Source organism: Antennarius striatus, chromosome 20 (genome assembly GCF_040054535.1).
Source record: "Antennarius striatus isolate MH-2024 chromosome 20, ASM4005453v1, whole genome shotgun sequence".
Classification (NCBI taxonomy): domain Eukaryota; kingdom Metazoa; phylum Chordata; class Actinopteri; order Lophiiformes; family Antennariidae; genus Antennarius; species Antennarius striatus.
The window spans coordinates 3,513,601-3,540,876 of NC_090795.1; the positions used below are offsets into that span (position 1 = coordinate 3,513,601).

General features: G+C 41.9%; 1 protein-coding gene across 1 annotated transcript in view; it reads left to right on the forward strand.

The window, feature by feature from the left end:
• Nucleotides 1–214: 214 nt before the first annotated feature.
• LOC137614175 (cadherin-7-like) overlaps nt 215–27,276 on the forward strand; it is a 78,430-nt gene continuing 51,368 nt past the window's right edge. Inside the window, exon 1 of the mRNA XM_068343801.1 lies at nt 215–451. Coding sequence (XP_068199902.1) covers nt 215–451 — 237 coding nt within the window. The remainder of the gene's footprint in view (nt 452–27,276) is intronic.

Consider the following 27,276-nt stretch of genomic DNA (forward strand, 5'->3'; position numbering starts at 1 on the left):
CCACGAAACAAGAAGAGCAACACAGCAAAAATGCAGAGCTCGACTCTTTTCAACCAGTGTGCGCAAGGTCTGAGTGCTCTTGCGTTCTGGTGAAAACACAGGGTCACGACTGTGTGGATAAAACCCTGAGGGTTTTGACATTTCAGCCTTCCCCCGTCTTTTTATAGTTTGCGCTCCTCTTCTGGCCTCAGCACTTTTTTGGGAGGGAGCCCAGATGATGGGGTGGTGTTGCTCAGGCATATGCAGAGCCCTGGCTCTCCTGGCTCTGCTGTTTCCCTCGTGGGAGAGGGGATGCTGGGGGCTGAATCCCGGTTCTGGGAAGCTGGAGAAGTCCCAGCAATCTGATCCAGACCCCTGGGAGGTCCTGCAGAGGCACAGGCGCAGCTGGGTATGGAACCAGTTCTTTGTACTGGAGGAGTACACAGGAATAGAACCCCTCTACGTCGGCAAGGTAAGCAGTCTGTGACCGTTAATTAATTTGTGTTTGCACAACTTCATCCTGTTGTTTCACACACACACACACACACACACACACACACACACACACACACACACACACACACACACACACACACTAAAAAAAATCACACCTTCTTAAAAAAAAAGATATGACTCATGCAGAATCTTGAAACTAGAGATTCAGCCGTTCTCTATTTTTCCAGACCTGGCCTACTGCACCTGCACAGCAATACACATATTAATACCCACTTACCATAACGACCTACACAATCTGGGGCACTGCAGTGTTCTGCAGATTGTGCATACTCCTTAACACCCTATGTAAAATGTTAAATTAAAGGAGAAAACACAGACAGTGTGGGAAAGTTATTCCGCTTTTTTTTTTTCTTCCCCTAGCCAGGCTGAAGCGCATACAAATGAAAAAAAGTTGTATTACTGAGGAAGGTGTGCAACTTAACAAGGTAATTTGCATTGCAATAATTTTTACAGAAAGGGGTAGATATTGCTCAAATGTGTCTTTTTTAAAGTCAATTTTCTGCCAAGGTACAATGGGATCCATCAAAGTAATGCATGCTTTTGTCAGATAAATAAGTTTAAAACCCTCCCAATGACAAAAGTGGCAAAGTTAATGCGAGAGTTTGCAGACAAAGTGACTACTCGTGCATTTTTTTTACATTTTTTTTTTTGTGAGGTAACGCTGATTTTCTATTAAGGATCGCATTACCTCATCAGATGAAGTACTCAAATACTTCACCTTTGGGAAAGTTGAAATAACACAGCTGTAAAACCCTCATTTACAAAATATACTTTTTAAGAGCTGAAGTGAACATAATTGTGACAATTTATCATGAAGTTAGCGTTTATAAGCGATGTAATAAAGCAGATATAGACGTTTTAAATCTTTGTCGATGTCTGTTTTAATGTGTGTAGATTTAAAAAGCAGGAAGTTACCCCATTTCAAGTACAATTTGACGTTTTATTTGAGTAAAACTCCAGTCAAATGTTCGTAAAGCATCAGAGAATCAGTCAGAAAACTTAAGTTGCCCTCGGTAACTCGCTCCCATCATTTACTAGAGGAAGTTGTAGCACCTTTATGCTAGCTGCTTATCGTAACTCCTTACGATAAGCTTTGTTTCGTTGAAGCGTGGAGGACGAGTCGAGTCTCAGCCTGAGGAAACAATGGTGTCTGTGTGATCCGACAGCGGATGCTTCTGCTAGCCGCTGCCAGTCGGCGGCGTGCTGAAGAGGCGGCGTCTGGGGAGGGTGTTTCCTTTTGGTACAGGTTGGCCTCTGCGCGAGACGCCTCACCCTCCCAATATCTCCCACGCTTGGTAGACGGCGCTCTGCTTGTGCAACTCTCAGCGGAGATGACGTGTGTGATGATTGGCTGGTGAAAATGATGCTTGCACCAGAGCGGTATCGATTAAGACTTCTTTAAAAACGAGTTTAAAGGTCTTTTGGATGCACTCTGATCTGGTTTATGATACTGTGCTGCTTTTTCAGTTGCAAAACCCGTAAGATGATGCACTCTCGCACTTATTGCAGGGAAAAAGTGATTGTTTTTAATCACAGTGTTTGTTGTACACGATCCAGTTTCCACCGACACTGTGTAAATGGACCGATCCTGCACGGGAAAGATGGCTCTGGTATGAGCAGCGGAGGCCAGATGGATCCAGGATCGGTCTCCAGATCCCTGTTATCTCAGAGAATTTTCTGGTCTTATTATTAAATTAGTTTTCATCTTTCCGCTCATCTGCAGCATAATCATTCTCATCTGCATGTATTTGCCGGGTCTGCTCTCACAAGCCCATTTCCTTGCTTGTCTCTGAACCGGATTAGCTTCTCCAGCTGGAATTAGGATACATTTTGACTGTCCTATTGTTCTCCTCAGGTTTTTCCTGAGGGATGCTGGGTGAAAGCATCTAAATCAGAATGAACCTGTTTGTGACACTCTTGGAGTTCGGATAAAGGTCATTCCTCACCCTTGTGCCCCCAGTAAATGGTTTTTTATGCATATTTCTAGACATCTGCCATATCTGACGATGGGAGCAAATATTTTGTTTTCTTATTAAAATATGTTCTTTTCTCATGTTCAAGACTTACAAGAGAAGACCACACAGTAGCCTGGAATTTCAAGTGCTTTTCTTTTACATATGCTTGTGTCTGATTGCTTTTCTTAGCGAATCCCGCTGGATGTGAACAGGCTGATTACTTATTCATAGATGTGTAGAGATCTGCTTATCCACGAGGAATATACGCAAACTCATTTGCAACCTCTTGTCTAACAGGTAGTCTTTTTTTTTTATTTTCCCACCCATACACGTATTGATTGATCATTTGTTGCAGTTGGCGTACGTGTGCTTGGCAACAGGCATGTAAAAAAGTCTTAACTCGTTGACCTCACGCCTATGAGCTCAATCAAACCATCCCAGATATGTGAGAAAATCAGATTCATTTACTTTTCGAAGCAGTCTGTCGTGGAACTCGAGATGCTGTCACATTATTTGTTCCCTTAGATCGCAGTTGTCACAGTATGTGTTTTCAGTCTCACAAAGACGCGCTGGAAAAAAACGAGTCCGGGCAGGATACCTTGAGCTTGTGACTCAGTACAAGCGACATGGAAGGTCAGGCCATGTCGAGAGAATGACCTTAACCAGAATCAATTCCTTTTGTAGCTTCTAGAAAATAAAAAAAAAGGACGAAAAAGAAAATGCATTCACCCAAAGTTACGCTACTCTTTCATACTCTGCTTTGGAATTTCAAGTAGGCGGCAAAAGCAAAAACACCGGCGTGACATGATCTGTTACTGCTTTTCTTCGATTATATCTGGTTCATCTAATATGACAAAGACGAGGATTCTGTGCCCAAACAAAGGCGCAGTTGCAACAGTTTGGTGATTTCTTTTGTTGGAAGTAAAGGAGAAAATGATATAGTTGGGAGAAAATGGGAAGTCATCATTTTGGCCTGACTGCTCTCTTTGCATCTGCAGTCTGCCTGGCGTTAATTCGTTCTGTCAGATTCTGAATTTCACAACCAAATGTCTCATTATGCCTTGGCACCGTGCCTCGGGTAGCTGGACTGGAATCGGCTGCAGTCACATCAAGCCAGAGGAAACATGTTAAAAACCTTAAATTGCACATCCACCGCTGCAAATATTTGAAGAAGCGAGGATGCTGGAGCAACTTCACGAACTTCATTTATATTGGCTGTGTTCAAGTGGCTAAATAGTTGGACTTGCTAATTTGTGGGTAGTGTTGAATTAGCAGTATTTGCTAGGGTTGCACTTTTGACCTTTGTACGCCAACTTTCCTGCCAAAAACTTTCTTTTCCTTTCTTTTTGTGATGCTGGAGAGAAAGACATTTTTAAAATCTGGACAGAGCGCTGTTTGTCATGATGAAAAGTTCAGGAGCAAAGAGTGAATGTCACCTTTATTTCAATCAGGAGAGACAAATGAGCGAAGGGATAATTGTCTATTACAGAATAATTATTAGTCACAGAGTCTTTGGTACTCTATCTCTTCAGGGAAACATGATGAGTCTCCCTTCATTGGAGGCCGGTCACCCATTGTGGCGGTGGTGGCTGATGATTCCACCGAGACTGATGAAAGTTCGTGTCCTATATTGTGACCGGATGATATCTGAATAGACCACCCAAGATACTTAAGACTAAGCATGCATGAGGTGTGAATGATGGGATTGCATGAGGAATAAATGAGGTTTAAGAGTGCAAAGGGATCGTCTTTAAAACAGTCATGTGACCAGACATCAGTGGGATGGACGGGTCAGGTAGCTCCTAACTCCTGATATGGTCCAGAACATCTCATAAATCACTTTTAAAGGAATAAAGCTTGTCTCGTTGACTGAAACAGTGTCTTGAAAAGAGATGCAACACCTTCTCTTCTTTGTTGAGCGTATTTATTTCAGTGTTCGCCAGGCGTCCTCATGAGCAGCCATTATGACTAATGTGTGACCTGGCAGAGAGAACCTGTGTTGTGCCTGACAGTTATTCAGTTTAATAATCAAACAATATGCATCATGGGCATCAGGCGTAGTCCCACAGATAATTGCAGTGGAAGCGACATGACAAGCCGCTATGCAAACGACTTCATTAGCATTCCGTGAGATGTTCTCTGTCAAATGGGTTAGAATCATAGAGCATAGGGCGCCGCTGCAAAAGGTCGGTCTCGATAGCATCTCGCATTCGCTGGTGCCGCAAACACGTCGGCGCAGCTGGGCGAGAGCGAGCGGTGTGTTGAGCCGGGGAGGAGCTTGATTCGAGCTGACAGGGGGGACATCATACACGCCGCACCAGGGGACAGGAACTCTCAGAGGGTGGAACTCGTGAGGCATCCTGGGGACCTCTGGGATGGTGGGAAAGCCTTCATCTGAGCCAAGGAATCAAAAAGGATTACAGCAGTGGTATGAACCACTGGAGGGTCCTTATCAGCGGGGTTATGCAAAGGACTGAAGAGGCTCATTGTTTACCCATCTCACATGCATCATGCAGAGGATGCATGGCTCCAGCAGCAGTGTGTGTGGGGGTGGGGGGTGGGGGTGTCATATAAAGGCCATAAGGAGGAAAATACCACCATTTATGACTCATTCAGGGGCTCAACAAAAATGTCTCACAACTACAATTGCAGGTCGGCTTCTATAAAGATGTCCATTACTGGTTCAGCAAATTATTTTTGTAGCATAAACCTCACCAGGAAGTGTCTGAAGGTGACAACATTAGACAACGGTTTTTGAGTATCGTCATTAGGTAAAGTTTTCATTTGAGATATCTGTAGTTGTGTGATTGGATGATGGATCTTGGGTCGTTTTTCTGCAACACATTCTAAAGGTAGAGATATTACAATTTCCTGTTTGTTAACAGGAAGTAATGCTCCAAACTGTTTCCTGGGTCCGTGCAGCTCCTACCCAACCAATAAAACTAATGTGACTGCAAAAGAACTAGCTTCCATTGTAATAGTTAATGACTGCAACTTTGAAAAGCACAATTTATTTATCACTGACTGAACATTGTGCAATATTATTGCAGAGCTATAGGCGTTTAATGGCCTGGTTGAAACAAGCAGCATTGCCAAGATACATCTTGCTGCTCAGGCGTCGTTTTAAGTCGCCCTACACCAACAGGTGTTTTTAAATCAGCTGATCAGACCTCCAGTCAGCTGGACGCCAGGCCCTAGGCTATATAATAAGAATGTCAACAGCATAAAACCTGCCAAGAAAGCATCAGCCTGGTGAAGAAGATGTCAGTCCAGGACAGTTTTTATATATGCCTGCACAGTCCTGAGAAAGGTCCAAACAGGCAGCGTCAGTAAAAGCACCTGAGCGCGTCTGTAGCAGCTTGCAGTCGCTCCGACCCATAAACCCTAAAGCCAAAATGCGCTGGAGTGGGTAGTTTAAGCTTCACTTTCAATTTGATAAATCTGTCAAATTAAAAAACGTTGTTCTACCGAAACAGCGCAACATTTCACTCACGGTTATCCGTTGTTCACAACCTCTCCACTCAAAAAATAAATCAGCGAAGGCAGTCGGTTCTGTGTTGTTCAGTGATTTACTTCTGCTATGTTTGCATTTATTATAGAAGCTGTTGGTATTTTTTGGCAAATTTAAGTTATTACTTAGCATAGATTTACTCTCCCCTTGTCTCGACCCTTAGCTTCATTCTTTAAAATTATGACAGTCTGTTGATGGCTTGGTAAACATTAGCTTGGCATTAAGTCACACTGTGCAAGAGGAAGCGCTTCTTATAGCTAATAATATCATTTTGTAATGAAATATTGAAGGGTATGGTAGACAGTGGGGTTGTGAGACAGTCTGAAGTCGCCTGTTTTTATTTTTTGGTTTCCTATCTGCATTCTCTTTTATTTTTTTGTTTCTTTTGTCTGAATATGGATTTGTTGAAGTTTCCTGAAGTGCTGACACATCAAGTTTTTCTACACCCCCCCCCCCCAAACAGGTCCGATTGTGAATAATTCAAGAGGGTCTTCAGCCTGCGCTGAGAGTATAGACGTACCATGAATATCCACATACAAGTTACACTTTCACATCTCTCTATTCTTTCTTTACAAAGTGGATAACAGGTGGCCCGGAGACTGTTGAGTTTGGTATCAAGCGTTCTTTTCCATTCCGATGAATAATGTAAGCCTGGCAGTTCATGTATCGCAGAGAAGCCGGTTCGACTGGCTGCCACTTTTTTTTTTTTTTTTTCCCTCCCAGTGTTTAAAGAAGAGTCCACTTGCTACTCGTGAAATATTAAAATCTATTTGGGTTGTCAGGAAAAGCTGGGTAAGAACGCGGAACGAGCGGAGAAGGACGTTTGAATGTAAACTCTTCTTTCATTGGCTCGCTAATTGCATCTGGCGTGGACCAGAGAAGATGCTGCAGGCGTTACAAATATTCCCTGGGAGATTTTGAGGCTTCCAGTCTCTGTTATCCTTTCTTTTTTCGCTACAGATACCTTCGGGGGGGGGGGGGTTCTCATTGTGTCAGTTGTGTTTTTGGGATTGATTTGTTCTATATCACCCCCTCCCCTATCGCTTTACGGGATCTAAAGGTTTAAAGTCTATCAAGCCTCCGCTGATTGAACAACACATCGAAGCTTTGAGTGATCAGATTATTCCCCACTTTCTGCAAGTCGTCTAATTTAAATTGAGAAGTTTGGCTCACCAGTGGAGGGGGGGGGGGGATGATGTAATTAACAGAGCTAGATTTAGGATGGACAAACCCAATTATGTGTTACAGTATAACCTCACTGGTCTCCAGGTTGGAGAGCAGCACTCTGCAGCGGTGATTCACAACCAGTATTTGCACCCCAGGGGCAACAGAAGCTGGAGTGACTCAGCGAATTGGAGAGTAGGGGCAAAAATACTGATGTGACAAAAAATAATGCATATACTTTAGATTATTATGTGTTTCTAGGAGGGAATTAAACACGTTGGTAGTTTCACATGTGTCAAACACCACCTAATGCAATCAGGAATGCATGCGCTTAGCTGGCATGGAAGGTGGAAGCACATGGTTGAAATCTTTCCCGCTCTTTTCCATAGCATGACTTCAGATTTTAGCAAACCTTCAGAAACAAGACCAGACTTCTATAACTTGTATTTCCACTTGATCAGCATTGAAGACACCATGGTTAGTTGAAATTAAATGTTAACATTTGCATGGTAGCATGCTCTGAGGAACCACATGTCATAGCTGGCTAGTACGATCAACATGAGGCTGTGCTAGTAGCCCTGCTAGGCTAAACATTAGCACATCATTCATTCATTCATTCATTCATTCAAATCGTTGCACACAATTCACCGATATTTGATACATGCTTTATAAAAGTGTCCGTCTAATTTTTCAAAACTAATTTTCACACTTTTAGGCACATTTTAATTGAACCAATTTTTGGATTGTGATATTACTCAGCTGTGATAGAGGTTATGGTCCATCCCCATCGGCACAAATTGAGTTTTTCTCACAGGGAGGGTATCCGTGTCCTTGGACTCAAATTTTCTAGTTTTGGAAATGAGAGAGGAAATTGTATAAATGAGTTATCCAACTTTCTCACCTTAACCTGATTACTCTTGGTAATCTGCTTTTATGTGTGTGTGTGTGTGTGTGTGTGTGTGTGTGTGTGTGTGTGTGTGTGTGTGTGTGTGTGTGTGTGTGTGTGTGTGTGTGTGTGTTAGAATTGTAGCTTTGCTTAAGTAACCTGAAGCCTTCTACCTCTATCCCCTCCAGTAAACCCCCCCCATACACACACACACAGACACACACACACATACACATACACACACACACACACACACACACACACACACACATACACACACACACACACACACACACGCGCGTGCAAACCTACACTTTCTATCCACCCAACCCCCATATTTTACATTTACCATCCAATGGATGAAGGACCCTAATATGCTAAAACCAGGCATGCATTGGCCACCTCTCGCTGTAATTAAATTCAGTCATAATGAATCATAGCCCCTAATCCTGAAACAGGCTACATTTCCACAGGGAGGAGAAATGACCTACATGTAATGGAAAGGCTCTTAGAGCAGTCTTTCTACTACAGCTTTCTTACTTGGCATCCTTTCTGAAAGCCTGACAAACACACACAACCCTCACTTTGAGCTGCGTTGAAAGTAACTGACTCGCGCGGTAAGCTTATTTCCATATCGATGCTGTTTATTTATACGTATCACACGGGGCGTAGTAAACAGAAATCAGGTAGCAGCTTCAAAAGATTTATTCCGTGTCATGTGCAAGTATTTCTTAATAATGTGGGCACCTCTTTTTTTTTTTTTTTGGTTCATCCTGGTTTCAGTCGATGTTTGTGACTTGAATAGCAATATGATGTGCGATGGCTCATTGCTCCGGAGAAGAATCTGTGCATGGAGGCAATTAGGATATTGTATGAGCCAGTCATCAGACTAATGTTGGTGATTCACAATGGTGCCTCTGCACCTTTGCTCTTGAAGGTGTATTTTATCATTTGCAGACCATGTTGGTTGCAGCCCAAGATACTGTCGCTGATTCATTGTGCAAGAAAAAAACACTTGGCAGCAGAGAACACAGAGATAATGTGTACTGTGTTTTTTTTTTGTTGCTTTGTATGGCCACAGATACAAGAAGAAATAGTGCATGCGGTTGCACAGATGTGTCTTAATTACGTTTTCTATCTTTGTTTTGCATGTTTGAGTTATTGAGTTGAATTTATTATAGTCTTTTTTTTCCGTTTAATTGCACATACTCACTAATTGCATCATAGACTGTACACTTTTAGCGTGTAAGGGAAGCTTTTATTCTTGTCTAATAACGGGCATCTGCTATCAATCATGTGTGACTGGAAAACAGTTCTTATTGTAGCAGATTAAAAGGTAATTCTGGCAAATAATATATCCGCTCCTTCACTTCATGTCTCCCAGAAAACAGGACACCTTTATTTTTCTTGATTTGAGCTGAAAACCTCACACCAAATTTGAATAACAATTCTATTATCTAGAGTCTGCCTTCAATGTGATCAGACTTCGATAAGCAAATTACTTAGGCGGGGCGAGAACTCTCCTGGTCAAAGGGTAGTTGGATCGGCCAACACGATTTTCACAGAGACAACTACGGTTCATTAAGTTTGAGACTAATTTGTTTGGCTTTCGCACCATTTCCAGACATCCAGAGATTCTCTGAGGAAACGGATTTTCCGATCTGCCGTGCGCTCGATTGATTGCGATCTTTGCTTAATGAGTGTTAACGTTTTTGCTGCAGCTCAACTTGGGTGACGGTCCGACCAGACTGGCATCATTTCCCAGGTTCCACATGTTTCCCTTGATCACATAGGGGTCAAGACTGAACCGTCACACCAGGAATAAATGGTGTCTTGGAGTCGATGCTATGCTAGGACCTTGGAGAGACTATGCTTTGGTCTTCATTGAGGGTGCAGGTGGGGCCTTAAAACCTTACTTTCTTTACTGAACAATACTGGCCCCTCTCACATGTGTCATTTTGGACTCATCGGAGCCCAAGGCTGATTCTTAAAAAAAATAATCAAAGTAACTCTATTGGAAATATCTGCTGGATGAATCAATTCTGTTTCATTTCATTCTCTTACCCCACAGCATTCATTTAATTTCAGGGACAACTGGGATAAGTGGGTCTGAGGTGTTGCTGAAAATATTTTGTTATCATTTTTCTTTCTCATACAGGCTCAATTTTTTTTATTATGACCAGTTAAAAAAATCAGGGACAGATTTCTTTGTGTAAAGTCATTTGAATTTCCTTTCATATGTCATACAGTTTGTGCTACAAAATCATTCCTCTTCCTTCCATTGTCTCATATTTCTGCTTTTTGCCAAACTATGAATTCAGATTTTTGCTTATTAATTACTTGCATTAATTGGTTAAGGTAAAGGACAACAAAGTAAGTGTGCAGATGCAATTTTTTTTTGGAAAATTTCAGCCCGTAGAATTCCATTTAAGGGATCTTTACAAAGATATTCTGCTCCTGGAACCCATTCATTTTGTATGGATGAGATGATTTTATTGTCTGATGGGGTCACATTACACCAAGGGGCCGAGGTTACGCAGAGACGAGGGGATGATTGAGAGATGTTCTGGGCTATGATCTAACGTTGCATTCACTTTAGCTCCAGATATATCTCAGAATAATGAATGGACTGAAGAAGATGATTCAGTCTTTTTCTTGGTGCAAGCCTAAATGGATTTTCCTACTGTAGGGACTGTGTACACATCAAACGTCTTCCATACCAAAGGTCTTCTGTTGATGGGTTTTAATAAGATACTTCCTACTTGAAGTAGGACTCCTTATTTGGCTTGCTAAGAGTACCTTTGGATCATAGCAGTGCAGGTGGTAGAGTAGAAGTGCCATTAGTCATGTTTTCTTTCTCCTTTGCACATGTTTTTGTCTGCATTTTGTTTGCAGATGGGTTTCTTCATCCTTCTCTGATGCATTAAAGGAAGGCTGGAGCCACAGGTCTCAGTGTTCATGGTTTACTGTACACACATGCATGAGGTTGGTGTGCAGGAGCCTCACACTGAATGGAAGGTGAATGAAAAGCCGGGACAATGCGTTGAAGTAATTTTTCTTACTGTGAAGTAAAGGTTGAAGAAGGTCCAGATAATCACGTGATGAAACTCATAAATGCAGACCTTGAACACCTCACGGCTCTGGTTGTGTATTTCCTACGCTTAGACTTTTTTTTAGAACTTCTAAAACTGAATTTCAATTAATTCCTCTTTGAGAGCTTGACTTTGTTTCCAGATGGAGGCAACGGGAAGACCTGGAACGAAGCCGAAACTTGTCACGTCGGGTAGTATTTCATTTTGAGTTAGGGTTTTCCCCCTTTCAAGGTTCAGAAACATGACGTTCCCTTATGCATTTGATCCAGGACTTTATGGCGGTTCTCATTCGTTTCAACTCGTGATATAAACCATAACCAATCAGCACGTCTGACGCTGACACTGAACAATATATTTCAAATCCTGTATGACAGAAATATTTCAAGCCAAGACAAGAGATGAAGCAAAACCCACAAGAAAACAGAAGAGATTTAGATTTTTTTTTAATCAAGTGGTAAAAAAAATATTTTCCATTTTCAGTCTCTAAATGTAGTCTTTTAATTATAATTACTTTTCTTATGTTTGACAGTAAAGGAAATAACTTTGGGTCGTTTGGCTAAAAATGTTCCATAATTGACAGGAACGATGAAGACTGTCAAACTCTGAGATCTTTTAAGTTTTAATGATCGGTTGATTAGTGGATGAATTGATCAAGAGATAAATAATTATCATCTGTTTTGATAACTTTAATAAACTTGCAAATGCAAGAAAAATGTCCATCAAATATGATGATTTCTTCTCGCCACTTTATATTTCTGGACACTGAGATAAATTTGGCTTCTGAATGAGATGTATGATGTTGCCGAGAAACTTTTGATTGACAATATTATTGCAGCTAATAAAAAAAAAACAAAGAAAACACAAGGCAGGCATTAGCTAATGAGAATATTATTATATCCGGTCCTACAAACACATTCCAGGTGAAAATCTTACCTTCAACATTGTGAGTGAAACTTTTCAGCGATGAATATAGTTGTCTTGGAGTTGATTACTTGAGATGTTATACAGATAATTAAAGCAAGAATTAAACCACAAGGTCTAAGAAAAAAAAAAACCCCATCTCCGTCTTGTTTGGAATTACCTGCGACAGAAGCTCGATCTGATTTGATGCAGCTTTTTAATTGCTTTGCTTTGTCGATGTGATTCTCTTTACAAATAAGTAGTTATGCTGCATTAAACTGATGAAACAGAAACAACAAATGTTTGTTGAACCAAATCAGTTTATCAGCCGAGAACAGAAACGGGTTCCTGCAGAGATATGAACATTTTTATGATGCTTCTCTGGACCGGATGACAAATTATTGCACATTCCTGTTTAGATTGTACATATCTGTTTATTGTGCATTTTAGAGTTAGTGTATTAAGTCTAGTTTTTGCTTTTTGCACCCTCTATTTCCTTTTTTTGTGCACCAATCCTGTCTTTTTGCGCCAATACTGCTGCTTTACGTGTCTTCAATTGCTCCTTGGGGACAAATAAAGTTTTTTTTTTAAATTAAACTGAATTCAAATCTCAGGATATTTGGTGTAGACAAATTCCGACACCCCCCCCCCCCATCCTCCAACTCCTGCGTGCAGCAGCAACTATGTGGGCATCGACGAAACGTCCCAAGAATTAATCGATTACTTTTCTGTCTGTGCCAAAACTATTATTTACTGAAAGCATAATTATCTCCGCTGTACAGCCCTTATTGATGGGGTGGGGGGGTAGGGGGGGTTGGAGGGGGGGTTGGCTGTATGTTTCTATAATCTCCACTCCTGTCAAAAACAGCCGAGAAACTGGACTTGATTTTCAGTATTTTTCACACATCTAAAAATAAGAGATGTGGAGAGGAGTGCGGAGCACAGCATGATGTAGTGCATGTGTCACACGGTAGTTATTTAAGAGACCGACGTCAACACGTTGATGTATTATGCTAGCTATGCATCAGCCAGTTCCAACTGCAAGCTATAGGCTTTCATTATAATTAGCTATGAACTGTAACGCTCCTGGATAAGTGCTTTGTCGGGTCATTTACGTCTGTTCCCAGAGATGATCAGATCTACTTTACATGGCATTGTATCAATTAAAGTGCATCATGTAAGGTTGCACGCTTTGCAAAGAGCTGTCGGGGAGCATTTGCATATTTACTGTAAGTGATGGCCGCCGGCCAAATACGTGAAATATGTAAAAAGCCACATTGTGAATTTTATCATCATTTCCGAAACTGTGAAAATATGCTGATTTCCTGCCACGTTAATCGTTTAAAAAAAATGTATTTTCCAAGATTTATTTTGGGAAATCACCCCCTGTTTAGAAATTTAGATGAGATGCTCAGATGAACTTTTTAAAGGTGAAAAACTTTAGCTGCAAATGTCAAGAGAACGTCACGGCTGTGCCTCCGCCCACGCAAACGCAGCTCACACAACAGCTTCAGGTATGTTTGGCCGTCCGTTTTGGACACAATGCGGGAAAATCATTAAGCGCAAAACGAGGAACACCAGGCCAGCAGAGATTAAATGGATGAGGCCATTTGACAGCGTCGAGCATTAATAATGGATGATGGAGCCTATGCTTTTGTTTGACCTCTATGTCGGATAAACAACGTGCATAAATAAACAAATATGATCTTATAACACATCCCCCCCACGTATGGATTCTACATGTCAGTTCCTTGGACACGAGGGGCAAACATGTTGCACCTTTAACCTGCTCCGGTTACATGTGTCAAATATAATTAGTACAGAATTAGAATAATAACCTCATGACGGACGCGTTGCATCTGATTACATGAAGAATAATGTGCTGAATTCGCCCACGCCGCGCCGGCTGCACGGGCGGTGAGTTGCGGCATCAGCAGTTTGTGCGGGCGTCGTATCGGACCGTGGTGCTGAAGAGGAGGCTGAGCTGGAAGGCAACCCCCCCCCCCAAAAAAAAGATGATTGGAAATAAGGGGGGAAAAAAGTTTCACCAATAGTTTGAAATATCGATTAATTTGAAATATGCCAAAGCGAATGATTAATTCTCCATGATCAAAATGCTTTTGTTGCATAAATGTAAACAGAAATCCCAAAATCTGGTGCCAAATTTTGATCTTGAAGGTGTTTAAACAATTGTATTGACAAATTATTTTGGCTATAAAGATGGATATAATCAACATTAATCACTTCATTATTGGCTGACAAATAAACCAGATCCTGACTACATTTCCGATAAGCTACAGTTAGCAGTAAGGATTGATTTGTGCAATTGTTGAATGCACAACAAAAATAGATATTGCTAACAAAGTTTCTGATCATAAACTCTCTGTTTTGTTTGGAATGTTATGGATTAATTCAGTGATAATACATCAATAATAGACGATACTTGCTCTTACAGTTTCATGGGTTATTACAATTATGAAGATTTCCTTTTCTTTATGACTTTTTCTATGTAAAACAAATGCTTTCTATCGAGACAGTGGAATTTTTTTCTTTGTAAATGTCTAAACAAAATTCCATTCGTGTATTGATGTTGTTTTATTTTGTATTACGTGCAGAGGAAGGCGCGCGGCGGTCATGTCGGTCCGGTTTTGATTTGTCGGGGTCGCGACATCATCGTGTCTGACAAACTTCTCCAGACTCTTCAGCTTGTTGGCCTCCGGGGCTTTTCGGCAGACGGTGGCACAAACAGCTGAGATGTCCTGCGTACTCCAGCGCTGTCTGGGGTACTTCAGGCAGCGCCGCCGTGACAGGAACAACATATTGGTTTTCCTCAAGTGGCAGGCGGAATCAAAGTTGACTCGCTATTGACAGCGAGATTCCAAAATGTCATGTGAGGTCTGGCTGGAGCACGACTTATAAACCTCCCACATTGTGCTGAGTAGATGGCAGATGGTGGAAAAATTCCATGTCGCCTCATCATAACAGAGTTAGTCATGCGAGGATTTAAATATTTTTTATTGTGCTTGTTTTGATTTCATGCACTTCCATATTAGAAGTGTGTGCATAAATATATATCATAAAGATGAGTATTTTTACCGACTTATTATTCATTTTGAGCAACTTAAACGCAACCTGATGGGAATTGTGGGGTAAATATAGCAGGAGGCATATGTTGCTTAAGGGTAAGAATTTATTTCAGTGTGAATTAATGATGAAAAAAAAAAAAAAAAAAGCATCGCAACAGTAGAAATGAAGCTTAAATCTCAAATGCCACCCAGGAAAGGGTGCACATCAGGCTCAACTTCTCCTGTTACCTATCCCATCCCATCCCATCCCCATCCGTCCTACTGAGCGTTGTTAGCGCTGCTTTTTGAAGTGGAGGAACATTCAGCTATTCTAATCCTGAAGCACAAGCACACATCAAACGGAGGAGGAACTGCACACTCATAACTCTGATGCAATCTTTTTCAGTTGAAGTTCTGTGGTTCAACATTTCCTCGCATTGCCGTCTGCGGAATACTTCAGAGCAATGAGTGTGCACCCCCCCACCCCCCTTGCAAGAGCTGCATATCATAACTGCAGCGAAAGCAAAGTCCTTGTCGGGGATGGGAAGCGGCGATTGAGCTGATGGTCTATGTAGGGAATTTCAGATGTCGCTGTCCAAGAGGAACGTTTTCAAGGTCCCCCCTGGTGGGAGTTAAATGAGGTACGCAGTCCCTTCGTGGGGGTGTCACAGTCTCCTTCTAGTAGGATGTGATGGGAAAACAGGCACCCAGGAGCCCGAATCACAACCAATGTGACTCAGGCTGTGGCCTTTCTGCTCACATGGGACGCGTTCTGAAAAAGCCAGTCCTGGTTGACGGTTGAGAGTTCAGAATGTTTCTGCTAGAGAAAGTCAAGAGAAGAGATTCTGTCCAACCAGACTGCACCGCATTAGCTTTCGCCTAAAGAAAGAAAAATCCATTATCAAGACTGTTGTGCAGGTATTTGGTCATAAACCAAACCATTGGAGGAGAGGAAACATTAAGGGATCAGAGTTATTACACTTCATCCCGACGGCAAAAGCTGAAGTCTCTGCCAAATTTCACAGCAATTAATCGAAAAGTTTTTTTGGGATATTACAAAAAAAAAAAAAACAAAGAAAAAAAAGTCTTTCTTCTTCCGGTACGACAAACGCTTCTGGAATTGAATGAAATCCTTCCAATAGTTGTTGAAATTGTGTTTGGAGTGGCGTGGTACACCCTGAGGAACGTACCATCGGATTTCAGGGGTGATCCAGATAAATCTGTGACTAGTTTTGTGACTTTTACAAATTGGCGGAGCGACGATTGCTAGCACGCTTAAAGAGAAGTAAACACTTACTTTTCATTCTATCTTTCATTCTGCATTTGCCTCACTGTTGGCTCACCCATGTCTAAGCAGTTATTGTTAAATCTCTCTGCTAACACGCGGTCTCCTGTCGGCTTATTGGCCTAAAAGAAGGAGAAACTTCAAGGGTTCATCACAAAACCTCTTCACGCCCAAGCTATGACTTTTATCAAAGGCCACCTTCAATAAATGTCAGGCTCCAACCGTCGGTAAACAGGTTTAGCTCTGATCAAATTCCAGGGGGACGGTATACATGGTGAGGTTGCCATGTCTGTAGGATTACCAGGGTCCCACTTCGGAAATGGCGCATTAAACAAATGGATCGTTTCCCCACTGGTGGAGTCAGTATTTATTTCCATCACTGAGAAGGCCTGCCCTTTCACTTCACGTCACGCTCATCCAAACGCCGAGCACCCTCATCACCACATGCCATGACACGTTTCGTCGCGGTAAGGAAAGTGCAGCTCTGGAAGAGGAGGCTGCAGACGGCGATGCTGGAAAATGTTGATCTATGGACTCTATAATAAAGAGATTGCATCAGAGTTAATAGTGTGCAGCTCTTCCTCCGTTTGATGTGCGCTCGTGCTTCAGGATTAGAATCAATGAAATCTCCTCCAGTTGAAAACCAGCGCTAACAACAGTCACACGGGAAAAGAAAAACTGGGGGCTCAAACCCTCAAAGCCAACAGGACGCCCCAAAGAGCAGTTATCCAATAGAGCCACAACTGGTTGAGACTGGTTGAGACTTGGGGCAGAGTGATTCATGGGTAATTACATGATGGTTATCACCCTCCTGATCCACGCTTCCAATATTTAGACCGTTCAATGCCCTTGTCGAGGGCATCTGGAGTGATGTACACTGTACAGAACCGGTTTATAATCAAAACTCGGATCGAGTTCCATTTAACTTACTACAAGTGAAGAGAAGTGAAAAAACTGAATGAGTTTCAAGTTCTGAGCTGAATGTTTCAGGAGCATTAAGACAATGAAAAAATGTCTTACACGCTTCATTCCATGGATAGCTACATTTCGAGATTGCAGATCAAGCAAAAAGACAAATAATAAAGGTGTAAAATATGAAAAAAATGTAACACAATATTGAGAACTTTTAGCACAAATGGCAAGCAAAAAATATGTCGATGCATAACTTTTATCTCAACGAATTGCAGAGTCGAGCAAAAAGAGCCATTCCATTTTTGTAGATTAATATGTTTGAAACCCCCACCCCTCTGGTTGGAACCTTCCGCAGTTACTGTTGCAGTTCTTTTGGAGGTTGGTGGTTCATTTTATGTACATGTAGGCCATCATAATGCAGTTGTTTAATTGATATCTTTACAGTTTCCACTCGATTCCTCTGTGTTACAGTGATATGATCCTCTTTATAGCCTCGAGTTTTAACAAAGCTTCTGGGCCCTTTTCATGGGACGGCCAATAGGGAGCGGCTGCAAGACAGATGGAAAGCAGCCACTTTGGACAGACTTGGCATTTTTTCTTGGCAGAGTGTAGTCTTTTAAAGTTGTACAGTATTTTAACTTCATGCAAGCGGCCACAGGAAGTGGCCTGTTGTTAGCGAGCCTGCTAATCACAAGGGAGAAGCGTTGGAGGTTTTACTTGACGCAGCTGGCACGATATGACAACAGCAGCTATGAAGACACTCTACTGGGGTGTTGTGACCCCAGGATGGAAACGCGTCGGTTCCTTTCTGAACATCCTGTTCTTTGATATCATTTCTGCCTTTTTGGCGAGTATTTGACTCGATTGTACAAACTTTAAGTTGCTTCAGATAACAGATTGCCGCAAATCGATGTTTCCTTTTTAAATGGACACTTGTGCTCAATAGGACTCAGGAGAGAATCAATTCAGAGACATTCACACTGGAGGGAAAGGAGCGAACGAGTTGGGTCTATAGCGAGACGCAAGAATCCGCAACAAAAGAAGGAGACACTTTGAACCTTTGCCAAATGTAAGGTTTGTCTGAACATTTTTTATAGCATCTCTCAATAGGCTCTTGGGTTTATTACCACTACTTCAGTATGAATAAAGTCATTATTCTTTTAATATGGACTTGCTTTAACTTGTTTTTCGGCTTTAAACTTTCATACCAGCCTCCAGATATGAGAGCGGTCTCTTCATGCAGCGTTTCAAGACCTCTTGCACACTTGCGGATAATCTAGTTACAGATCATAATCCAGATCTGGAAGCTTAAAATATAGATTTGGAGGAGACCAGGTCTGTTTAATACGCAGCTGAGATAATAGAGCTTCAGCCATTCAAATGGATTCTTATGATAAAACACATCAAAAACTTTTATCGACAGGATCTGACCTCACGTTCGTCAATGTTGCCAAAGTGCTTCCCGGTTTTGTTTGGCGGTTGAAAAATATAGTTATTAGTCTGACGGAGTGTTAACAGTTGTTTTTGTACGACGGTATACCAAGATGATACTTTGTATTGACACAAGCTCAAATAGAAATAGATTTCTTTCCTTGCTGTTCACTTCTTCATTTAGATTGGCCCATCAATAGGCTCATTCTAGCCTGTGCTCACATGAAAGCAAAACCGGCGCCACACACGATGACATCTAAGAAGCCTTTTTTTTTTTTTCTGACAAAAGAGCTTTGATTCTGTCACCCATAATGCTTTGAAAGAGATGCCTATTCCTGTCTTCCATTTATATGCATCTCTGTGATGAGGGCATCTGAGTGCCACACACACACACACACACACAGACAAGCAGACGCAAAATAAAAAAAATGAAGTGAAAGCTCACCCTGATTGCTTGTGTGATTACTTTCATTGATGTGGATGACAAATGGGCATGGTGGCAAGACTGGCGAGCCAGAAGAGGCAGCGGGGGCAGCAGATTGAAAGGCTCGGGAAGCCTGCCTGCACGCCTTTAATTAATATGTCCGTGTCAACGGGGGCGGTCCGCACACCGTCACATTGTAGTCAGATAAATCAGGAAGTGTTTGCGGCATTTGAAACCCATTCAAAGACTTATGTTGGGATGTTCAGCTTCTAAGTCTGTATGGGATGTGTGGTATTTTTAGAGGTGCGCTATTCGTAGCACTCAGGCGGGCACCGCTGCCTCCACTTAGCGCTGGTGCCTCAACATCAGGATGGAAATTTGGCTGATGCCTTTAATGGCTGTAATGTATTTGCTTTTCCATCACTTTTTTAACCCCTGATAGGTTTCATTTGACCATTTTATAAATCGCATATACATCAACAAAATCAATTTGGCGATGATTCGCACGGCCGTATTTAATGATTTACTTGGACGCCTACTGAGATTTCAGTCTGAATGATCAGATATTGTTTTCTATCTATAGGAGAGACAAAAAACAAAACAATAACGCAATGTAGCTTCAAATAGGTTCTGACTAATTAATTAAAGATGTCTGCAATGAAATCATCACATTGATTCATGCTTTTTATTACGCCGACCGGATTCACATTGTAGACCTTCACAATGCATCCCCAGTCATCCAAACTTTCATTTTGAGACAACTCTAATTACTTTTGGAATCGTTAGAATTAATGATCGAGCTGAATGGAAAATCTAATTAGTGAAATGATGACAAGGAGAACCAGACACGGGTATCCAAATAGCGCTGATTATATTCTCCATACAGCTGAATTGTTATTTCTTATTTAATCGGAATGTAATTACAGATCTGGAATTGAAGTTTTGACTACTGTATACACCGTGTGAACGTTCACTGGTCATAATTTGGAATCGGGTGTGAGGTTTATGCTTTAACTGTAACTTTCATGCATTTCTAACTTTTGTCTCCGGGACATATCTGACAAAATATTCCTCTCTCAATTCTAACAGGCACGATCGTCCAATATCTACAGGTAATATATCAATCAGACTGTATTTCATTCACGCTCTCCCATCATGCCTTTGATAAAAAATGCATGTAAGCGTCAACATTTTTTCCCTGTGATCTTGACTAAAATGGACTAAAAGGCCCATTTCTGTGAAACCCCACCCCCCCACACTCGTTCCCTCCACATGGAAACAGAGCTATTATCTCTCGCCCGTTACGACTCAGCCGGCAGGTGCAGACGCGAAGCCGGCGCTGTATGATGGTGACAGAGTGCATAAATGGCATTCGGAATTGTTGAAAAAATCATTCCTGACTTTGATTGAAAGCCGATTCTCTTATGTGAACAGTCACCACATCAGAGGGAGAGCGCTGAACCCTGCCTCATCCCCGCCGAAAAAAAACTGCCTCCCTGCATTTTCATGTTCATCCTCTGAAGAAAAAGCTATCTGCACCGGCTTTGTACCTGCTGTCAAACCATCACACGCGTCTATTTGTGTAGATTTAACCGTCTGTTAAGCAGCCTTTTGGAAACAGCTTATTCAGAACAGAAATGAGATTTTCTGCTTATTTAATTTTTTGGGTTCCTTTTTTTGTTTGTTTGTTTGTTTGGGTTTTTTTGCTATAAATCACCAGAAGTGTGCAGTTTTTTACGCCTACGAGGTTTCGCTTCATCTGCTGTCACTGACGGCGTAACTGTTTCTTCTTCTTTTACCTCCGACTGTCAGTTCAAATGATTTTTTACGTCTTTACCCCCTTTAACAGACAATCCTGGACTCTCAAAGTTGAAAATGTTTTCTTACACCTCGACTTTGACTGACGCCTCGTTGCGGGGCTCAGAGATTTTCCTAGTTCTAGACAGAGATCAGAGCAGATCTGACTGTACCTGCGCTTACTGATAAAGAGTACAATATTTTCCGCACCATAAGGCGTACCTAAAAGCCTTTAATGTTCTCAAAAACTTACATATATATGAAAAAGTTATAAAAAAGGCCATTCACTTAAGGTGCGCCTTATAGTCCAGTGCGCCTTATAGTGCAGAAAATAAGGCGCACTGGACTACAATGTTCAAATAATGCTAATTCTACCAAAGATGACAGGTTTTTTTTCTCTCTGTAGATAATTTAGTCATATTTTAAGTTTTTTTTTTTTTTTTGCAATCATCCACACCACCATGAACTTTTAAACTGTTCCTCTTTGCAAAATATCTGCCCATTTGCTTTGTAGGTGGTGCAAAACTTAGCAGAGCAGACTGCCACACGCGTCTGTAGTAAATGACAAGAGTCTCCAAAATGTGTTAAAGTGACAAACATGACAGGAAAACATTTTCCTCCATCTGTACCAAATCTCTGCATGTGCGCTTTCAAATGTTTCCATCCAAGTACATTTAAAAAAAAAAACCACACACACACAAATCGATTGCAGATAGATCAGAAAAATCTCAAATTAAAAGAATACACAAGTCTTTTTCTTGGCTGCAGGCATCTGTTTAATTTACCACACAAATAAGTTCACACTTAGATGAACAACAGTGTGTTTGTGCTGCAGTGACTCACATGGCCCTTAACTAAAATAAATGTGTCATGCAATATCTTTGTGTTGCTCAGGTGCGTCCTTATGGAATTTATGACTCAGAATTAGCGTCACTCTTTAAAAAAGAAAAGGCATTCGAAGTGCCTTTCAAAATAAAAGTCAGACCACCTGCTTACTTTTTGTCAAAGGGTTTGATAAGAACAGAAACAAAGCTTTGAAGACCTTAAGATAAGAATAAGAACGAGGAATAGTAATAAAATGGTATAATAAAAGGAATATTAAGAGATTTATTAAGGATAAGTCTATGAGCACACATGGTGTGTGTGTGTGTGTGTGTGTGTGTGTGTGTGTGTGTGTGTGTGTGTGTGTGTGTGTGTGTGTGTGTGTGTGTGTGTGTGTGTGTGTGTGTGTGTGTGTGTGTGTGTGTGTGTGTGTGTGTGTGTGTGTACACCACTGTGTGGTAGCTAATAGCTTCTCCATGGTGATGCTGACTCTCCACCCTCCCAACCTGGAATGATAGAGGAGCATCGCTATGGCTACTCACCAGAGTGAATGGATGAAAAGCCAAGCATGTCGAGAGCTCATGTCGGTGACAGCTGCACCGAGGCCCCGTCTGCATATTTAGACTTTTTTTTTTTCTTCCTTTAGCGCAGAATCACCATCCACAAACCATCCACCTCTATTTGAGCTTCACGCGTGTTTCGTTTTACGATTCTGACCTCAGAATCGGACAACCGAGATATTAATGAGCATCCGGGGTATCCAGTTCATTTCAGATGGGTAAATAGGAGCAGGGAAGGGTTACAACGTGGAGTTTTTTCTCATGCAGCTGGGAAATTTATTAACGGGGGAAAACCGTGTCGGCGCAGCCTCATCAGCGTCAGACCTTTTTTGTTTTTTGGGGTTGCTTGTCGAAACACGCTGCGCCGCTTCGCTCGACCCCTACAATTCAAACCGCTCTGCGAAATACCTGGAGGGCGCCTGTTGATTAAGGACTCTTGAGCGGCATCAGCTCAGGCTGTTTTTGGTGCACTGGATCCAGTATCGCTCAGAGTTTCGCCTGTAGGTACTGGGCCGTTTGCTATCCGTTCTGGATTGTGCACAGGACCGTTGAATAGAAGGGTTTGTCATCTCCTGGAGAAAGACACAAATACAATGCTCCACAACATGCATCTGGGGGTTGGAGTGCTTTTTATTTTTGGTTTATTTTTTTTATTTTTTACTCGAGGCCTCTCTAGTTTTTTTTGTTTTTTTTTGTTGGGGGAGCCAAATGGGTGCAAAAGAGGAACAAAACAGAAACTGGGAGGTTTTTTTTTTGTGTGGCGGTGAATGACACAAAAAAATGGAAATTCAAGTGTGAGAAACCATTTGAGTAGATTGTGTAGCGGTTGTGTTGATAGGACGAGCATGAATCGGTGTGTTGTAAGGGTTTCTTTTGTCCCCCCCCCCCCTCCATTCCCTCCCTCCTTTAGCTACAAGGTAAACAAGCAAACACAAAGCTAACAGGCTGCTCCCCAGAGAACCGCCTGCATACAAAGTGATGATAAGTGTCAGCACTGATTTTCAGAAGGGTTTGTGTTCAGATCCCACCCCTCCTTCCCCAATCCCTGGGAGCGCCTTTGAGCCACGCCGCCGCAATGCACGCCGGCGTTGCTGCCGCTGCCGCTGCTGCTGCTGCTCGCCTCAAGGGTAGCAAAGAAAATAATTATTGAAGAGTCTTTACATTTTTTTATTTTTTTATTTTTTATTTGCAAGTGAAGCAACCGCGGCGCTCCGGTAAAAAAGTAATCAGAGTTGAAACTTCAAACATCGGCTTGAAAATGAGAAGTGACTGTTTTAAAATGGGCGAGATTAATGAGAGGGAAAACGTATTTGACCAGCCTATGCTTTTAATAAGCCCCCGCCAAAGATATACATATTTAATGCATTACAGCGCTGGGAGAACTTAGAGGTGGAATAGCCGGGTTGTGGTTGTCAGATAGTGGGAAATGAAGCAAACCAAACACCTCAGTGGAAAAGACCACAGAGTGTGTTTGACCTCTGACCTGGAGCGGAGGCTTTGTGGCCTGTTGCTTTTGTCCTCCTCCATGGCATTTCACTGGAAACAAACTTTCACGGATGGCTAGCTCAAGATTAAATGTTGACTCTTCCACGACTGACAATTTACCTCAAGTTTGCTCCTGACAGCAGGAGATGTTGAATAAACACTACGAGCACCATAAGAGAGGGGGTGGGGGGGTTGCATGCTGAGCCTTGAGGACACAACCAATGCAATCATTATGCCCCTAATGCAGCATCCATCAGCAGGCTGATGGATTCCATTAATAAAAGACCTTTGGTGTTGTATACTCTGTTCGGCATGTACTCCTTCACTGCGACCAATATAATATTGACCTAATCATTCCCCCCCACCCCTGCGGTGCTGATGCGGAACCTGAAATACCATTGTTATTTATCCCATAATGAGATGTTGACATTTACAGATAAATTGAAGGAAGAGTTGCAGCAGCACTCCTGTGTGAGAGTATATATATATATATATATATATATTTTTTTTTTTAAATCTATAAATATAAAAAAAAAATCTGATAAATAGAATTTGGACATTGAGCTAAAGTAATTGAAAAGATATTCTTTTTTTTTTAGTAAAAATAAAATTGTTTTTACATGAATTGCATCATAAGGAAATTCAGAATCCTGTAGTCAAATTCAAACGTTAGCCCGCCGGTTCTCACTGGTGTGATTAAGCCCGGTTATCTCAACAGGAGATCATGCAGTGGTTAAAAAAAAAAAGCAAACAGGGAAGGTCTCCGGGACCCAAATGTCACATCGTCCGAGCCTGAGACGTGTCGGTGAAATTGGATTTACATTACCGCTCACCCCGGCGAAGGGTAGGGAGGTAGTTAAAAAGCAGAGGGTGGAGGAAATTCACCTTGAAATGGAAAGGACTCTGTCTGTCACGGGTAGCATGCCTCCTCAGCGTCACTCCAGTTCAGGAACGGAACCTCAGTCGCCTGACAAGAACATTCCGAGAGAACTTATGTGGTTTCCATCCGCCTCCTGGAAGACTCCATCAGCTTGAAACCACTGCACAGAAATTGTTGAAGCCATTGAAGGTCCAATTTACATGGGTTCGTTCGCTTGAATAATGTGGTTGTTGTATCGACCCTGAAGAGTCTTGAAGGGCCCCTGCATTGTGGCCATTTGAGCAAAAGCAAAGGCTGTTTGTTATTTCTGCAGCAGCTTCATAGAAGATATTATTCTGCTTTAAATTTGTCGACAGTTCTGTTTATTTTCTCAGAAAAAGAGCAGAGAATAGAATGTTAGCCTCGGAAATGAGGAGAGTAGCACAAAGTGTCCCCGCAACTTCTGGGAAATCTAATTTCCTTTTAAATATCTGATACCTGGTTTGAGAGAAGAAAAAAAAAAGGAATTCATCTTTGTTTTAACACACAAAAGCCAAAATTGAAACACATGTTTTCAATTGTTTTTATTTGTAGCCCAAAATGGAGAAGAGAAATTTAGAGTTTCTGTTTTACATAAAGACAAATACAATCAGTACGAAACAGAAATGTGAAGGGTGACATCTTCTTCTTTTCCTTTCGATTTTCCCTTCAGGGGTCGCCACAGCGAATCAGTTGCCTCCATCTAGCCCTGTCCTTTGAATCCTCTTCTCTCACACCAACTACCTTCATGTCTTCCCTCATTACATCCATAAACCTCCTCTTTGGTCTTCCTCTAGGCCTCCTGCCTGGCAGTTCAAAACTCAGCATCCTTCTACCAATATATTCACTATCTCTCCTCTGGACATGTCCAAACCATCTCAGTCTGGCCTCTCTGACTTTATCTCCAAAACCTCTAACATGTGCTGTCCCTCTGATGTACTCATTCCTGATCCTATCCTTCCTGGTCACTCCCAGAGAGAACCTCAGCATCTTCATCTCTGCTACCTCCAGCTCTGTCTCCTGTCTTTTCTTCAGTGACACTGTCTCTAGACCAAACAACATCGCTGGTCTCACCACAGTTTTGTACACCTTTCCTTTCATTTTAGCTGAAACTCTTCTATCACACATCACACCTGACACTTTTCTCCACCTGTTCCATCCTGCCTGGACACGCTTCTTCACCTCTTTTCCACACTCTCCATTGCTCTGGACTGTTGACCTTAAGTACTTAAAATCCTCCACATGCTGGGTGACAGATGTTTTCTCAGAGTTGCTTCTTCTCTTGATACCACGTTTGGTTGTCCCTGGTAGAGTTTCAGGGTCCTGACTGTAGAGTCCTCAGTGTTTCAGCGTTACTCCTGCTCTCCCATTGACAAACCGGCACACCTTGAGTTGTACGTGAACGAGGGTCAGCAGTGCAGCGCTGAGAGACTCGAGTGCCACTGTAAGATTGCAATGTTTACACTCTACTTTAAACTTTATGGAGCCCATTTGTCGCGGTGCAATAGGCTAAAGCGAGCTCGCCTTGGGAGAAGGGAAGAGGTGCTTCATTTTTTTAACCGACAGACATCCATCTGGCTACCCCACCTGGCCCTTCCTGATTTTATTGGTTTTAGCAGCGACAACATTCAAAACACTCAGAAGATTGAGCGCGCCGTTGAGGTGTTGATATGACACGTCCAGAAATGAGAGTTTTAGTCCCGACACTTTTAACATCAACTAATGAGGGGAAAAAAAAGTCAATGAAATCTGGTAAAAGCTCGCTCCGCCTGCCTTCAGTTAATTGAGGTGTTTTGTCATGTTGGAGGTGACGGATTAAAGACCGGCCATCTCTGCTCTGCTAAATGCTGACAGCTGAAAATGGTCTGTCTGCCCATCTTTGAATAACAACGGCGGCCTTCCCTTCAGATATATGGGTATATGTTCTGTGATCGCTCTGATGTTGGGCACATCCAAGCGGTTGATGGCCATCAGACAGTTTTCACTTCAAACGGGATCATTCGAGGTTGGATCCTCGCTTCAAGTCGTCTTTTTTTAGACTCCTTCAAGGATGGGTTTCAGATTGTACTTTGAGGAGGGAGGGTCTTAAAATCACGGCTTATTCTTTTAAGACTGAAGCATGACTGTACGCAAAAGGTTATCACAGGTACAAATGTAGTTTGCCTGACTCCTGTGTCAACCCGGTACGTCTTTTACGAAACATCTAATAATATTCCAGTCGGCTCCATCACTGCAGCCTTCGTGCTTTGAACCGAGAAAAGATTTGAAGTCATGAGCTGAACCATTATTTGGTGCACCGCTAATTTTAGAGAACAATGGGTTACACAGACATTAAAAATGACTAATCTAACAGAGTAGTTTTCCGTATATGACCTCAGCTCATGCTATTAATTCCCAGATGAAGAAAAAAACAAAAAACCTGTAGGATCTGTTTCTATCAGGAGTAGACGGTGAACTCAGAGCTGCATTTTTGCATTTAAATGCTCCGTTCTGTTGAATATTCCAGCCTTCATGCTCCAAAAATGCCACGTAATACAGATGTGTCAGTGAGAAAGTGCAGAGGACGTTCTCATCTAGTAAACCGTTGGTGCTCC